The 17,914-nt window shown below is 39.9% G+C and overlaps 2 protein-coding genes across 2 annotated transcripts; one reads left to right on the top strand and one right to left on the bottom strand.

The window, feature by feature from the left end:
• Positions 1-1,391: 1,391 nt before the first annotated feature.
• On the bottom strand, positions 1,392-8,001 carry LOC149275628 (protein Wnt-9b-like). Its single transcript, XM_089504515.1, has 4 exons — positions 7,925-8,001; positions 3,232-3,488; positions 2,575-2,840; positions 1,392-1,850 (listed from the first exon to the last, which is right to left on the bottom strand). The coding sequence occupies exons 1-4, from the start codon at positions 7,999-8,001 to the stop codon at positions 1,392-1,394; spliced, it is 1,059 nt and encodes a 352-aa protein (XP_089360641.1).
• Positions 8,002-12,253: 4,252 nt separating this feature from the next.
• LOC149275627 (proto-oncogene Wnt-3-like) lies at positions 12,254-17,297 on the top strand. The gene is made up of 4 exons (XM_089504485.1): positions 12,254-12,330; positions 14,884-15,125; positions 16,401-16,666; positions 16,818-17,297. The coding sequence occupies exons 1-4, from the start codon at positions 12,254-12,256 to the stop codon at positions 17,295-17,297; spliced, it is 1,065 nt and encodes a 354-aa protein (XP_089360611.1).
• Positions 17,298-17,914: the final 617 nt, after the last annotated feature.

Genomic DNA, 17,914 nt, shown 5'->3' with positions numbered 1-17,914 from the left:
TGTATTATATATAAAAAAAAAATGTTTAAATAAATTCAACAGAACATAAAGCATTTTCTTTGTTATCTATTTTCAAGAGGGGGTTTAATGTATTTTATTTATAGATGTAACCCTTCGTTTTAATTATGTTTTGGGCACATGAAGGTTCCCTCCCCACATCCTCTTTTCCGAATGAGATACAAAGATGGAATATGAGCAGCCGGTTGGACTTTTTTCGCCCCAATGAATGAAAATTAGATGTGTATTTGTACTGGGACGGACAAAAAAAAATGGTCGCTCTCACAGCTCTAGAGAAAGCTGAGTACCGGTAAGACATACTAAAGTACCGAGACAAAGTTAGCCGTACCCAGAACATGAGTTTTTTAAGGGAATTCCTCTATTTCACCAAAAGCAACCAACCCATAATATTAGATGGTGGTGGTAAACGACCCGTTGGTGGTCTTTCCATGAACGATATTCCTTTGACACCCGGTCTACAACAAGACTTTTCGCTCGGGTTATTGTCCCTTCCAGAATAACTCATGCCGGTAACTGGTAAGCGTGTGATATGCAGGGTGGACTTTTAGCCGTATTGTCTGCCTAGCGCTAGCCGACATCTAGCTAAGTAAATATGAAGCTTCTATATAAATGTTAGAGTTAGTGGTGAGGTCATGCAGAGGACTCTCGGCGGTGGTGATAAAGCGAAGAACATGAATACGCCTGGCATAAATATTAGGAATTATCTATTAAACATTTAAATAAAGAGTGTTTGTGGATCTGTGGGTGGTGTCGGTAACTTGGGGACGGATCGACCAACGATCTTATGGAGTTCGTTCTTTACGCCGTTTTTCCTGTGGATTTTTCCCCAAGGACGAGAAGAAAACAGCCAACAGACGCGTTTTGGTGAACTATAACAAAATGCCCTGTTAGGGATTTTTTGTTGTAAAGTATTGTTCTTATTGTATTGGGGGCTTTGGACTAAGACCTCTTGCACCAGTTTTGGATGGTTGCCCGACTTATAGCTTGTGAAGCAGAGGCTGTGATAGTTTATAAGCGTTTGCTCATCTAAGAATACGGTGAGACGGCGGCTTCCGCGGACGGAGCCATGTGTTTTATTTGTGGTCTTGAGCCAAGTCCTTTCTTGGTTTGGATGGATGAGGCTGCTCCACAGAATAGCAAAGCAGGGAGAGATATTTTTTTGTCTCGAGGGGAATCAAAACGTGGTTTTATGGTAGATCAGGCAGTCAAAGCTCAGAAGGGTAAGTGCCTTAATATCCTGGTACATGACATGTTTCTTTTAGAACAGTCAACTTGTATGTACCACTAACTGGTAGAGTCCCTCATACAGTCCCCCTCACCCACCCATTGCAGAGACGTTAGTCCTCCATGCGCCTCGGTTCCTCTGCTTTGATTCACTGCTTGCAGGTGTACGTGTCTTGTTGCTGGACGCACTTTTGGCACTCCACGTGGCAGCACCAATGCACCTGACAATGGCAGGAAAAGGTGACCATCCGGGTTTGCGTGTTGTACCCTCGCCCACAGCACACGCTGTCACACGTGGTCTCCCGTGAGCACACCCTCCCGGCCGTGCCAGGAGAAAAGCGACTGGGCCGACAGAAGCTCGGAGATTCCTCCAGGTAAACCAAATCACTGGAACGGGGCGAGCGGCCAGCAAACGAGTGTCCCAAAGACTCGTGGCCCCCCACTGCCTCGTTGGTGGCTCCTAGAACCTTGACCGCAGTCTCATACTTGGCCTTGAGCAGCGCTCCTGTGTCGTGGAAGGGGGAGAGCTGTTTCCAACAAGTACGGACAGCACAAGAGCCAGACACTCCGTGACATTTACAGGTTGTCTTTAATCCACTCTTTACCGCCTGGTCATAAAATAATAAACACATTGATGTTACTACAGCTGAATGGATTTTTTTTTTTCAAAAAAAACATTTTGTCTAACTTTCAATGTTCTGAAGCAGAGAACCTCGCACCCAATGAGAAACTCATTAACCTTTTGGACCACATACTCAGCGCCATGTAACAGAAACATTATAAAGGTTAAGGGTAATATTATAATTTATCGATATTACTGATAATAATAGGTTAAGGTGAATCATAGCAGAGACTCAAAATATGTAATTGTTACATATAATATCTAAAGAAGAGATCCTAAACTATGAAAGAAGAAATATATCCTTTAATTTTTATCCCCCCCCCCCCTCAAAAAAAGGAAACAACAATGAAAATGAAATTCTAAATAAGTTGTTTTTGGTAAAACATTTTAGTGTAACGTCTTTTTTCTTTTTAAAAAGCGACGAAATATTTTTTTACCCATATGTCATATTTTTTTTTTAAATTATTTTAAAAAATTATATTAAATTAATTAAACGCGTTTTTGAAGGCTTCACATGACAAGGAATGAGGGGAATGTTTTCTAGACCCTACCAAGGTTGAGTCGCTTCACATATCCACCCTCTTCAAACCCAATTAAACCCAACCTATCCAAGGACACCACCTCAAATCCACATCATCATTCAATCGTCATTCACGAAACAATCTCCACGCGGCACACAGCCTCCTTTGTCATTTGCAGGTGCCTCTTACCTTGATGCCAGCGTTGGTGTTATGCAGATCCACCTTGGCTCTGGTGTCTCTGCCTCCTTTCCTCTGGCCCAGGAAGTTCTGGAGGAACCGAGTACTGTGTCTTAGGTTGTCTCCGCAAACCCCCCACTGCCAGGCCCTCTGGCTCTCCAGGCCGGGAGAATCATCACAAGTGCAACGCTCCATGCGTCCAGCACTGCAAGCCTTGGCCAAAGAATGCGTCAACGCGGCCGCCGACATTGCGTATAGAAACGAGGTCTCTTTAAAGCCTGCGGGAGGAACAGACGTAGATGTATATTGAGGATAATGGAGTCTATGACTGCTATCATGTACATGCAATGCTCGTCTAGAGTCGACATGTTTAAAAACTCACTCTCACCAGTTGTAGAGCCTCCTAAAAAATCTTCGACAAAATGTAAACATTGTTACCATATTCAGCATCATTCCATTTAGAAGCCTAATGTGTGATAATGCGATTCACATGTTTATGAAGAGCTTGATATATTTTAAGGATGGATTTAGTTATATGGACGGAAATGTAACAATGTTTGGTTCTAAAGCCTGTTATCAAAATGGACAATTGTAATTTTAACGTTAAGATGACCAATGGGTCCTCACAGCCGTAAACTGTTTAATTGTCCTGCTGTTTGGAGATCTCACCTTTTTTCAGAAGGCTCCCCCGTCCTTGTAGACTGCAGTTCCAACGTTCGCTCCGCAACTGGTATTGGCACTCCACAATCCCCAAACGAACGGCCTCCTTAAGAGATTCGGCCAGCCCGGGCTCCTTGCGGCAAAGCCTCCTCTGCCGTCGGGTGAGAGGCAGCAGGTCACACTGTTTGAGATGGGGTCGTATGTGACCACCGGCAATCACAGGCGATGGGGACGTATAATGGGAGAGAGACTCCTTGCTGGTCAGACTGTGGAAATACAGAGAGGGCATAGAGTAATATGGTTAGATCCCTTATAAAAACTGGTCACAAAGTCTCCAGAGGTTTCATATGATAACTAACAGGAATAAAGAAACCACCAAAATTCCAGGAAGGAGAAAATTTGCTCTATTGTTTCACAATACATTCCGTGCTAGGTGGTGGTGATCGGCTACCGGTGTTCTCTATACTAATCTAGGATAGGGGAATAGACCTCAATCAACATTCTGTGTTATGACATCATTACGATTTTTTTTTAAAAGTACAAATTAATTAAAATTATTAGCAGTGTTCTAAGAGTTACAAGGAGTCCGTGTGTAATGTCTATCGATATTTCGACCAAAATAAAATATTTATTTCTGTGCATAAACGTAAACCTTCTTTAACTATTAAAACACGTGGGTTAGAGACATGTAGGTGACAGCTGAGACATGAATTACATGTAAAAAAAAAAAAAAAACCCTAAAAATCTGAAAGAATTTTAGATTTTCCAAAAACCCAGTATTACCAATATACTCAGACTTATTATTTTCTATTGATATTTGAAATTGATATATACAAGAGGGCTTGAGACCATGGCCCACAACACAAACAAAAAAAATTGTAAATATAAAAACTAAAAGCACATTAAATTAACAAAATTAAAAAAAAATATATTACATTTTCCTTTTTTTATTATAAATAAATCATATAAAGTTTTATTATTGAGCAGCAAATAAATGTAGATTTTATATGTGATATTTTATAATCAACCTTCCTCGCCTTTAAAAATTCGAAAAAAAGTGACTGATCTTACCTAAAAAAAAAAAAAAATATGAGAAGGGCAGTAGGTTTGTAAGAGGGGTGAGTTAACTAAAAAGCAAAATTTTAGGGCAGAAATTCAAGAGGAAAAAAATGTTTTTTGAAAAGGAAGCTTTAGGAATTTTAACTGCCAACCTTTCACCTCTTAGCAAATCGCTCTAAATGACACTAAATGTACGATGTGGTTTACAGTAAACCCCCATAAATGAATTAAGCAATAAATATACATTAACAGTACATCTGGAAAGTATAGAGTCCAAGTCGGGACTCGAGGGAGATAGAACCCGTGAAATCACAAGAAAGAACAAACAATATTTGAACGTGACAGCTTACACATGTAAATTCAGGTTTATAGATGCTGCACAAATATAAAAATACCCCATAAAGAATAAGGCATTTTGATCAAAGCTAAAAAAAAAAAAAATTAAAAACATCATATTTTTAGATAAATCACAAAAAAGCGTAAGGGGATTTTTTTTTCTCAATTTTAAAAATCTGTAAGGCTTGAATGTTTCCTTAATTGTTTATCATGTGTATTCATATTTAATCAAAAAATTACAGAGAACATATATATATTAAAAAAAGTGCACGTTTAAAAACTAAAAAAACATTTAGCTTTTTTAAAAAAAAAATATTGAATAAGAGGAGGACTTTCTTTTTGGAAACCTGATTTTTTTAAGCTATTTTTTAATCCCACCAACATTACAATCATTATATAACCACTAACACATATACGTGCTGGACATTAAGAATGATTTATAATAATAATAATAATATTAATTATTATTATTATTATTATATATAAATCTGATTTTGGGATTTTACAACTGGTAATTCAAAAGTATGATCAACTTTAACCAAGGGACTACTAGTACCTAAATGGGGAGGAATAAATATTTTTTTCAGATAATAACCTTCTATATACAGGTTTTATCTCAATTTTGCAGGTTTAATACAGCTCCAGATTTTAACCATAGAAACATACAATTTTACGTCTAGTCTGCCCTTTTTTCCTGCTGTTTAAAACCTTAATCAGTCGTTGGTCTCGTCTTAGATTCAGGAGCCGTATGTCTATCCCATGCATGTTTAAATCCCCTCACTGTATTACCCTCTACCACTTCTGCTGGGATGCTGTTCCACTTATCTACCACTTCTGCTGGGATGCTGTTCCACTTATCTACCACCTCCTGCTGATCCTCTAGTTTTAGATTATGGCCTCTTGTTCCAACATTTCTCCTCTTTTGAAATAAAATTCCCTCCTGTCCTTTGTTAAATCCCTTTATATATTTAAATGTTTTTATCCCGTCTCTTCTCTCCCCCAAGCCGGACATATCAAAAACCATAGTCTGCAAAATAACAATTCTTAGAAAGGGCGAAGATAGACAGACAGGACGCAGGAAAAGAGAGAAAATACTAGAAATGGAGGGGGTGTATTAACCCTTAAAGGCCCAAAAGGCTGAACGCTCTACTGCGCATTGGAAAGCAATAAGCTTCTGACCTCCAACGAGTTGAAAGAAATGGGAAAAAGGTAGAGATCAGTAAACGTGAAAACAGGAAGAGGAAATTAGTGTGAAAAAAAGTATTCATAAAAAAATAACATTGTCTTTTCTAGATGGATAAACCACTTTAATTACGTTACCAGGGCCATCAATTTTATTTTTTAATTAAAAATATTGTAAAGGAAAACATTTTTCATCACATTCAGTTTACCAAGCAACCCCCAAAATATTATTTTTATTATTAGTAGTAGTATTTTGCATATATTTTGAAAATATATTATTATTATTATTAGTAGTAGTAGTAGTAGTAGTATTTTGTATATATTATAAAAATATATTATTATTATTAGTAGTATTTTGTATATATTATAAAAATATATTATTATTATTATTACTAGTATTATTATTCTCCCCAAAAACTATCTTTACAAATATCTGCAACATTATCTGCTTGGATTACCATTTATAAGAGAAAATTCCCAGTTTGTCTTTAAGAATATGTAATTTATCCCGGTGATACAGAGCTAACCGGATTAAACTGGATTATGTGCCTTTCACTGCAAAGTTTTTAACTATTTTACGCTCCTTACAAGAGATATATTTTACCCCATTAAAAAAAGCCACACAATGCATTAAAACCAAAGTAATCTATATAGGTTTACAGTATCTATATACGTTAATTCCCTGGGAATTATTGAAATCACCTTTATTATCAGCTAGGTATTAACTTCAGAGTGCTGATTTTATATATATATATATATATATATATATATATATATATATATATACTAATAATTTTAACAAGTGATGTACATTTTATTCTAAGACTGCATTTGTGTCAACAACACATTTTATATAAAGGACAATATTAACAACTTCAAAAAACTAATAAAGGTGCTAATTGCAATATTTTGATTATATTAAAAAAATAATGATGTATTTTTAAGGATTAATAAGAGAAAATATGTAAAAAAAATTATAAATGCAACACATAGATTATAATACAATATTAAAAATATATATTTTAAGTGTCATTGAGAGGCAATATATATAAAAATAATGTATTAACATGCTTAATGCCGTACATAGACTATAAAAAAATATTAACATTTATTAAAAATATTGATGAAAGCCAAAAATACATTACTGTGTCTGCAAATAATATCCACATGCTGTATTATATATATATATATATATATATATATTTAATATAATATTTTTTATATATTTACCTATTTGTTATTAAACTAAATGCTTTATTTATATGTATGAGTTTATTATTTTAATGAATTTATAGAAATTTAAAATGTTCTGCAATTGATGAATTTTTGACCCATATAACATTATGTCCATGCTATAATGCCATAGTGCCATCTGTTTTTTTGAGGAGGAATAACTATTTCTCTATGTTGTATAATTCTGATTATTAATCCTGGTGTGTGCCATGTGATACAGATGAAAGGATGGGGTGCCTAATCTCACAGAGATAATCTCTTAATTGAATATCTTTTGATCACAATCTGAAAATGTATTTATCATGACAGGCTATGGAGTATGAAGTACAGGAATGAGAGGATGGTGTGAAAGGAAAAAGATGAGTTTGGAAGACAAGGGAACAGGGAAGAGAGACAAAATTTTTGAAGATACTGAAATAATAAAAACCTGAAATAAATGTTTTTTTAAAGAAAAGAAATAATAATTCTACCCCAAATTATGGAAAAATAGATAAAAACTAGTAGAAAGGGGAAAAAAACATGTTGAAGTTAATTAAATCTACTCTATCGTGAATGTAGGGGGTGGGAAGGAGCGAAAGGAGAGAAAATTGATGAGAATGTGTGATCAAAGCAGACAGATCATCTGATTACTGAGATTTAACAACAAGGTATGCAAAGAATAAAGGAACAAAGAGACAGGTAAAGGGCAGAAAAAATGGTGAAATCGACAGAAAATGGAGATAACATGTGGCTGAGACAGGGTTAAGGCATAGGATAAGAAAAAGAGAAACATTAGGGAAAATATAAATTAGGAGAAAAATAATAATGTATATATATGGGGTAAAGAGCGCAGAAGCTGGTGTGAAGAGTGAGGTGGAGAGGTGATATAGGGTAAAAAAATTTAATATCTGACCCAAAGTAGGAGTCCGCAGGCTGTGGCAGGAGGTAGAGGCACAGGGCTGCCAGGGGTAGGTAGAGGCCGGCTGGCATTGTGCACACCCGGCTCTGCTCCTCATGTCTCTCCCTGCAGCTGATCACTGCCCTTCCACTCCCGCTCCCAGGGTTTAAAGGGACTGGACACGCCTCGCTGCTGATTGGCTGGCTGCTGACACACCTTTGCAATCATTGGTCACCTTAAAAAGGTGTACCCAGGGAAAGGGGGGCTGCTTGGACTTCACCTGGAGCAGCCTCAGGGATGGAAGTTGATTGATGGGAGGGCAGCAATTAACCCATTCACTGACTTGGTAATGTTACACACATGTCACAACATGCCAGTGCAATGTAACATGTCATCTGACACACTGTGACCGGCTTGGTCACAAGGGGATTCATGCATTGCATACAAACACATTACAAAGAGGTGCCCCAGACCTGTGGAAAGGGTAAAATGGTCAATAATTGTTTGTAAATGTTCTGATGATTCTATATATATTGATCAATCCAGTTATTGGTCATTGGTGCTGAAATCACTCGCTTGCAGTCATCAAGAGATAAAAAGGGCATAGGACCCATCAACACAGTATATTAAAATATAGTTAGAATACAAAATAAAGACGTCAAAAGGTGGCTACATAAAAAAAGATTCCAATGATTGAGACTTGGAATAGATCCAGATATGCTGTCAATGCTGCATAAAACCATTGGTTAAATGTACACGTTTGTGTTGAACTGCAAGCCAAATAAACAAAAAGGGCCTCTGGTAGTGGCCCAGAATGTTCAATTAGGGCAGCCCATTGGGGCAATCCCTCCCTGCTGCCATTGCCATCCTTCCCTGGCTATGGTGCCATTAAGTTCGTACGCAACATCAAAAGACAACTACAACAGTTACAGAGACTGATGCTGCCGCCGGCAACAGTACTCAAAGATAGCCACTAGAGGGAGACATAGCTCAGTTGTGCTTTGTATAATAGTTACAGAGACTGATGCTGCAGCCGGGAACAGTGCCCAAAGATAGCCACTAGAGGGAGACATAGCTCAGTTGTGCTTTGTATAGTTGGATCTCTGCAGCTTCAGGTGGGATTTAATGTGTCCAAGTGGTTGTTGTGATGGATGTGCATTAAAATATCTGCAAAACACATATAATAATCAATATTAGAATGTATGTGTGCTTATTCCTGTATTTGGCAGTAAGTCACTACTATTGCCCTTTTACCTGCTTCCATATTACCTTTGTCTTATTCCGCTAAGGTTCTATAACATATATGTTTCTGACAAGGTGGCATTCTGCAAAAAATATTATAGAACATTCAGATTTCTTGTCTTAAACAGCCTATACAATACACATAGAAATATTACTTTAATCATCAGCTATATTTCCCCTTTGCACGAGGTGGATGGGAATGAGCTATTAGTGTTAAGGATATTTTCAGTAACACACATTTTAGATCTAGCGATGTCACTTATTAATTTATATATACATGGGTGGTAAGAAGCGCCATGTAAATTGTTGGCAAATGTATTTGTTATACAAATAAAGGATAATAATAATAATAATAAAATAATAAAAGTTTGTACAGTTGCCACAAGAGGGCAGTGTATACAATGAAATCTCAATGTCTCATCTACACCCCAAAAGGCAACATTGGGATGCCTGGGGCATGGAGACCATGTCTCCTGCATTAGAGATGCAACTGCAGATCATTTCACTATCATTTACTATCCATAAAAGAGATCAGCGGAATATCACTCCATTTAATGTCCGTATCAGAGGTCTGCAGGCCAGAGTGCTATTTAATGTCTGTATCAGAGGTCTGCAAGTCAGTGCTCCATTAAAAGTCTGTGTCACAGGTCTGCAGGGCATTGTTTTTTTTATTGTCTGTATCAGAGGTCTGCAGGTCAGTGCCCCATTTGATGTTTATCTCATATTTTCCCTTTAGTAATCCCGTGACCAATAATTTTCTGTATCATCCAGGCTTGGGTGGGTTTGTAATGAGTTTAGGGGGCTAATCATGCTCCCCCCCCCTGTTTCTGGTGGCTGTGCGTAGCCCCTGGCTGGTTGTCCTGCACTTTGGGGTCTCCCAGGAGACGCTCCCTGCGGGGGGCTTTTCAGAGGGACTTAAGGGAGCTCTTTATTTTCACCATCCTCCCAAAGCAATCTGCTTTCGCAGAAATCGGGAGAGGCAGCAGAGCATCACCGAGCTGCAGAAGTATGTGTGACCCTGGCATGGCTGGGGGGCAATGTATAGCCGCCACCAGCTACAAAGTACTCTCAATGGGGTAATTAATAAAACCCAGACGATAAACACTCACTGCTATAAACTGCAGGCAAACCCGCCACGCGAGTAAAAGAAATATAAAAAACTTAGACCCCAAAATGTTATTTTTTAATATATATATAAAATATATTTTTAATCTATACATGTAATACTACTCTAGATTTCTTTTTTTATTGTATTTATAATTTTTTTTTTTGGTTAATTGAAAGCATATGGAAGCTAGAGAAATAGTTTCTACAAGTTTTATAACATAATTGTTAAGCAGACGGTGATATATCTTAAAGGATTCGCCGCTATCTATGACCTCAATCGATACACGTGGAATATTTTAGGGTATCCTTTAGTTATGCCAATAATGTAAAAAAATGGTAAATGAAATAACTGGATCGCCTGTGATAGGTGGTGAATTGCAGGGGCTTAACAGAAGCCACTCCCATCTATGCCCCACCCCTTTTAATAATATACCTTCTATTTTTTTTCTCCCCAGCATATATGGAAACATGCGCAGTTTCGTCGTAAAGTCAAATAATCTGAACCCAAAAACCCAGACCCGGCCTCCAAACGTTCCATACAGAGATATGCAAAATACACAGCATACCTCCCAAGTGTCTCTGCTTAGTTCAGTCAGTCCTCCAAATTCATGTGTACCCCCTAGATGCCCCTCTTTCCTCCCCTGATGCCCCTCTGTTCTAGGAGGTCAGAATGTTTGCTGGGTATGAGGGGATCGCAGGGTTCTACAGCCCTGAAAGCCCCGATAATGTGTATAGAAACAGCAGGAAACGGCTTTATACATTAAACAGGGTAAATAAAACCCCATTATTCTTCTGAATGCCCCACTCAGTTACACAAATATCTAAAAATAGGGCACTTTGTTTGCCCCTATGATTCATGCACTTGGAAAACGAGTGAGTAGATCTGTGATGTCATAACCCAATATTCTAAATATGGGGATAAGTGATGGCGACAAGTGGGGTATGTACGGGGAGCGAGTGAGAAACATATACAGATACCAGGTTCACTCATCTCACCTGCCTTTCACTCATTGGCTCTTTTACACAAGTAACCCCTCGCATTCCAGCACAGAGACACCTGAGAAGCGCAGAAAAGAGTTAACGCGCAGACAGGCGAGTTTCTTCATATAAAGGTCACGCTCTGTCACCGCTCCGGGCTGTTTAATGTCTTTTTATCCTCATAACGGGGTTCTAACTTTGCTGCTTTTCAGGTGGGGTTTTCATGAATGTCGTGGAAGGTCGATGGTCAGAGATATTACCGTCCAGAAAGGCTTCAGGCGGGGAGCGAAAATATCCAGAAGAAAGACAGAGGAAAGGGGGCCACGAGCGTGATGTATACTTATAATAAAGGTACGTGTATCTGTCTTCGAGTCTGATCAATCTTTTTACATAAGAAAACGCATGCGCTGTCCTTAAAGCATCCATACGTTAACACAGAACCTGCCGGCAGATCGGCCCCATTCGGCCCCCGTCTAGTCGCCGTTTTTCCTTCTGTTGTAAAGACTCAAACCTTAATCAGTCGTTGGTCTCGTCTTAGATTCAGGAGCCGTATGTCTATCCCACGCATGTTTAAATTACCTTACTGTATTATCCTATACCACTTCCGCTGGGAAGCTGTTCCACTTATCTGCCACCCTCTCAGTAAAGTAAAACTCCCTAACATTACACGTAAATGACACGTTTATTGAGATGAAGTCAGAGACCAGGACGAGAAGGATGGAGATGGGTTTCATGGATGAGAGAGGGGGCTGCGTGATTGACAGCTCCAAGCAGGGAGGCTCCTTTTACCTTGTCCCTTTGCTCCGGGATTGGTCGCCTGATGACATTCAGTTCTTCTCCCCTTTCCATGATCTGAACGCAGGGTATATAATGCCTCAAATAAACCCTCCCCACAAGAAAACAGCCACCGAGCAAGAGGACAGACCCAGTTTCTCATGGGACGCTCCTCACCTCCCCGCCAAGTTCTCCGAACTCCCCCAACACCTGCCTCGCTCCTATCGGACCTTCTACACCCTCATGGACACGTTCGGTCTCCTACGGCTCCTGTGGTTCTTCTACGCCACCCCAGTCCTGGCCGGTTACCCCATATGGTGGTAAGAAATTGGCTTCTGTCATCTTGTTTCTTCTCAGTAGCCCTACGGTAGAGGGAGAACTAAAGTGTTACCCCTTTCCAGTTGCCTTTTACGTAGACCATACTCATCGCCCCAGATCCTGTAACTTTTTTTTACCGTTATATCTTTTTATCCTTAGAAACTGAGCCCTTTTTAGACCCCCTGGTCTACCACCTCCAATGGGCGTCATTTCAATGGATCCACTACTTTGTATATAAAAAAGTCATCTTTGTACAAATACTCTAGTCAAGATTCATTTAAAGGCTATAGGACTCTTTTAGTCTTTCTCATAAGATTTCCTCCTCTGTTATATGTCTTAATGAATGCATATTATTGGTAAAATAGCATTAAAAACTAACTCTCTGTATAAGTAGTAATTCTATGCAGAGAGGCAGTTAAATCAGTAGAAATATTTAATTGGTTGCTATGGTGATGCATCACTTAGTCGTCTTTCCAGAAATGCTTGTAATGCAATTTTTGGACCACCAAAAGTAAAATCCCTGAAATCCATGAATCATCCCAATTATCACTTGATGAAAAAAAAAAATGACAAAATAAATTAAAAAATAATAATAATAATAATTTATAATTGAATGAAAAATGTAATTGCTAACCTTTACAGTCTGCTATAACCCAAACAGATGCAACCCCAAAAATATTTTTTTTTTGTATATTATGTATTAATTAGGGTAATTTTAAATCCATAATTATAATCTATATAAACTTTAAAAAAAAAATGCATTTGTTGCTGTAAAAAGCATTCTAAATTCCAATCAATAAATTATACATATTTTTTTTTTTTTTTTTTTTTTTTTTTTTAACTTGGGGGAAATATTTTTTGTTATATCACAGCAGATACACAAGAAATTGATGCCATATTTACAAAATACCCAATTAGCCAAAAAAAAATAATGTATTATTGATTACTTATACTGCTGGTTATATAACATAAGATTTTATCAGCTGTAAAACAAAGATTTTTACTTTTAAATAAAATAGTCGGTGACTAAATGTTTTTTTACATTGGTCCAAGGATTTTATGAAAATGTCTCACCAACCAACTAAATTTTATATAATAAAACATTTTTTTAAAAATATTTTTTTAAAATCTGGACAGTTTTATATATTTTTTTTAAGGAGCAGTATATCTGTTTTAAATCAGTAAGAAAAAAATGGTAAAAATAATGGACTTTAATCTAGTTTCATACAATAACATTTATTAGGAGTGGAGTGATGTCTCTTTGATCCTGTTTGGAAGCTGTGAAGCCCCTCTTAAACAGACCCCTAAAGGAAGAGATTATCAGAAGAAATAAGCTAAAATAAATTCCAAATATATGTGATACATGTGAAAATTCATTAGACCATGCGCGGTGCCCACAGGGCGTCCAAGATATGTTCCACTTACTTAAAATACAGCATGCAACACATTAAAAAATGATCGGTCCCGCCTGGTATTTGCCATGGTATCCATGACCTGGCATGGGTGACCACTAGGTAATATCCGGCAGCTTAATCCCCTTTATTGTGCGAGGATTAAGCTATTGGATGAGAGGTATTGTCTGGCCATGCAATATCTGGGTGGGATGCGATGAGGATCTGGGGGTCTTAATCTCTTTGTAATGAGCTTCTGCCCTAGGAACAGGGGAATAGGCTCACCCATGCGTGGAGCGTGTCCGGTTTAGGGGTAGAGGTATGTGACCGTTACTCCTTCCAGCAATGGAAATCCATAATCTAGTACATTTTGGTCGTAGTCTACCCTATAAACGTTCAAGGGGCAGCTTTCGACCCAATGTGTGTATCTTGAACCTGTTTGCACTGGGTATAACGGGACAGATCATTGTTCTTGCTGGGAATAATAGAACATCAGAAGTCCATAAAGTTCCACTTATTGACGTCTGATGGGTGTTATCGGTGCAAGGTGGAAACGGCTTAACGCAGAGTAGAGGAGCTTGGAGTGGGGAGTACTTTGTGTTATGCAGACATAAAGCAGATACTACCTGGGTAAGGGAGATGCGTCGGAACATATGGGGAGACAGAAGGGGGGGATCGCGGCTGAAATGTAACAGAGCAGATGCTGAGATGAGTATCAGACCTACAGCACTTTCACAGTAGATTAAAAACTATTAGCGATGAACAATTCAAATTATCTCTAGGGGGTAACCGGAGTGATTTGTACAACTTCGGTTAACTTACCTATTAAGGATCAAGAGAATTGTAGTTAAAAAAAAAAAACACGTCCAGACCTGAGGCATATGTGATACTGACATGTGAAACCCTAGAAGTTATCTAGACGTATCAGGAGTGGTTAAAGCTTGAGGTCCACAATGAAACTGAGTTTATCTGGAGGGGATGGTGGGGTTAAAAAATACCACCTTTGGCACCCCTTAAGATGTTCTTGTGTTGACTAGATGGCAGAGTTCCTCTGTACCTTGTGAAGTCTACTTGTTGGCCGTGGCCAACGTGGTCAACCGTGGAGATACCTTATGGCACCTTGTTTTAGTTAACCTGGTCATTCTCTGTGCTCTTCCCCCACAGGTCTCTGGCTCTAGGGCAACAATACAGCTCCCTCGCCTCACAGCCCATCCTCTGCGGATCCATCCCGGGACTGGTACCAAAACAAATGCGATTCTGTAGAAACTACATCGAGATAATGCCCAGCGTGGCAGAGGGAGTCAAGCTAGGAATTCAGGAGTGTCAGCATCAATTTCGGGGAAGAAGATGGAACTGCACCACCATCCACGACAGCCTGGCCATCTTTGGACCAGTTCTGGACAAAGGTAACGTCTGAGACAAGTATTTATATAAGAACATATATATATATATATATATATGACGGAACTTCTCTTTCATTGACACAAGAACCATCTTCTTCTCTTCCAATGGTCAGAGCAACCACACAGACAGCTTCCTATTGGCCCACATTGCCGTCATGTGATCATGTCCAAGGTCCCGTGGTTATGCCAGAGTTCTGGGGTCATGGAGAAAGAACATAGAATTAGGAGATGGGGACATTAGAACCTTGGCCTAATCTGGAACATCCTATCCTAATTCTGTACCTAGTGTGATAGTAAGCTTTTGAGACAAGCCAGGGACTGGGAGACGGAGAAGAGGGGATTAAGACCCCTGACAAAATCACAATAAGAATAACCCAACTGCAGTGGCATTCATCTATCTCCCTACACCCTAAATATTCCTATCATGGATCCAGGATAAATATTTCCAGTTTCTGAAAAAAGAGCTTAAATTCTTAATTTTATGTGTATGTGAATATAGATATATGAGGAAAGCATGATTTGGATGTCCCGGGGGGGGGTGGGGGGTGGGGGGTTGTAGAGCTGGTATTATACAGAGAGGGGTAAGGGAGATGAGTGGGTTCCCAGAGAGGAGGGTACGTGTCCTCCGCTCACACACACGGTAAATGACTGAAATGAGCTTAGTGCTGAATGAATGGGGGTTAAGCCTCCTCCCCACTGCGAAGCTGAGAGGGTTTTTGGGACCCAGCGGGGCTCCTGGCGCATTCACACGCCCTTTCGCTGCTGTCCCCCCCCAGACAGAAAAGGGGGTCTCGTCACATAGGGGCGAATGCGCAGCCTGCATAGAGTTGGTTGTGGCTACGAATGGAGAGGGAACTGGCAGTCTGGTCACACACGGGTCCGTCATTATGCCACTAATACACTGTGACACCAGCGCACAAAGGGGGATTGAGCGTCCCAGCAGGTAACTGGCCTGTCTGGGAAAGCATGGGAGGGGGCTGTTTTATTAGGGGTCTTAATCCCTTCTACTCTCTGTCCTGTATAGATGTGCAGTGATATCGTGCCCCTTGTGTCTTCGTACAGACAGTCCCTGGCTTATCCCAAAAGCTTACGATCAAACCAAGCGAAGAAATAGGATAGAATGTTGGGTTTCCTTGAGTTCACTTTCTCACGTACAACGTTTTTGGTCTTTGGTCCACAAATGTCCATCGAAGACACAACAGGGGTAGGCCTACGAAGAGCAACTTTTGGTGCGAACCCAATCCCGTTCTATATCTGCTGCTTTTGTCTCCATAACAGCCACGCGAGAATCCGCTTTCGTCCACGCCATCGCGGCCGCCGGAGTGGCCTTTGCGGTGACCCGTTCCTGCGCCGAAGGCAGCTCCACCATCTGCGGCTGTGATTCCCATCACAAAGGGTCCCCGGGGGACGGGTGGAAGTGGGGAGGCTGCAGCGAAGATGCTGACTTTGGGGTCCTGGTATCACGTGAATTCGCAGACGCCAGAGAGAATCGACCGGACGCCAGATCGGCTATGAACAGGCACAACAACGAGGCGGGCAGAGCGGTAAGAAGATACATACATGCCAAGCTAGTAAAAGATATTACTCCGGGACACGAGATCAGATCGGACAGGTAGACGGGAAATGTCCCGGTTTGTGTTGCGTTGGTTTTTATCCTCCGTGTACAGACGGTAATAGGTTTCTGCCTTTCCTTAGACCATCTTGGACCACATGCATCTGAAGTGTAAGTGCCACGGTCTTTCCGGGAGCTGCGAAGTGAAGACCTGCTGGTGGTCGCAGCCCGACTTCCGAGCCATCGGAGACCACTTGAAGGATAAGTACGACAGCGCATCTGAGATGTCGGTGGAGAAGCACAGGGAATCGCGAGGCTGGGTAGAAACCCTCAGAGCCAAGTACTCCTTATTCAAACCTCCCACCGAGAGGGATCTGGTCTACTACGAGAAGTCGCCCAACTTCTGCGAACCCAACCCGGAGACCGGTTCCTTCGGAACTCGCGGGCGGTCGTGCAACGTGACCTCTCACGGGATCGACGGCTGTGACCTTCTGTGTTGCGGAAGAGGCCACAACACTCGGACGGAGAAACGCAAGGAGAAGTGCCACTGTATTTTCCATTGGTGTTGCTACGTGAGCTGCCAGGAATGTGTGCGTATTTACGACGTCCACACCTGCAAATAATGGCCGAGTACCAAAGCTAAGATAACCTAACGCATGTAGGTAGTGGGGGTCCCCCCCGGTCACTAGACACCCATCACGATATACTTATCATATATCTCGCTTCTACAGACATCTAAACTATCATCGTTCTCATTGGTGTCAGATATCTTCTATTATCCATCCAAAGCTTTCCCAACCGGTCAGAATTTTATATTTTATAGATTTTTTTTATAATTGTTATTTATTATTCAATGTATATATATATATCGTGTATACTTTACTAAGATTATAATATAAATATATTATAAATATATATTTGGGGGGAAAAAAAAAGCAAATTTTGGTCTCCTCACATAATTTTTTTGGCTTTTTACATATTGTGTGGGATTTCGGGTCGAATAGAAACATAGGATTTGACGGCAGATAAGAACCATTCGGCCCGTCGACTCGGCCCCTTTTTTTCTGATCTAAGGTATTCAAACCCCCATCAGTCCTTGGGTTGATCCTATAGTCAGGATAAGTCTATCCCATGCATGTTTAAATCCCCTTGCTGTATTAGCCTCCACCACTTCTGCTGAGAGACTGTTCCATTTTACTACTACCATCTAAAGGTAGAATTTCCTTATGTTACATGGAAG

The sequence above is a fragment of the Sceloporus occidentalis genome, unplaced genomic scaffold (assembly GCF_023333645.1).
Source record: "Sceloporus occidentalis isolate IW3139 unplaced genomic scaffold, rSceOcc1.0.p SCAF_274, whole genome shotgun sequence".
NCBI lineage: Eukaryota > Metazoa > Chordata > Lepidosauria > Squamata > Phrynosomatidae > Sceloporus > Sceloporus occidentalis.
Note: the sequence above shows the minus strand (reverse complement) of the source record. Positions and strands in the feature narration are given on the sequence as shown.

Coding starts and splice junctions, on each gene's coding strand:
- LOC149275628 (XM_089504515.1), bottom strand. CDS start 8,001: ATGCCAGCCGGCCTCTACCTACCCCTGGCAGCCCTGTGCCTCTACCTC. Junction 3,489..7,924: donor CCTGCGGACTCCTACTTTGG/GTCAGATATTAA, acceptor GTATTTCCACAG/TCTGACCAGCAAGGAGTCTC. Junction 1,851..2,574: donor ACACCAACGCTGGCATCAAG/GTAAGAGGCACC, acceptor TTTTATGACCAG/GCGGTAAAGAGTGGATTAAA.
- LOC149275627 (XM_089504485.1), top strand. CDS start 12,254: ATGGACACGTTCGGTCTCCTACGGCTCCTGTGGTTCTTCTACGCCACC. Junction 15,126..16,400: donor TGGACCAGTTCTGGACAAAG/GTAACGTCTGAG, acceptor TCTCCATAACAG/CCACGCGAGAATCCGCTTTC. Junction 16,667..16,817: donor ACAACGAGGCGGGCAGAGCG/GTAAGAAGATAC, acceptor GCCTTTCCTTAG/ACCATCTTGGACCACATGCA.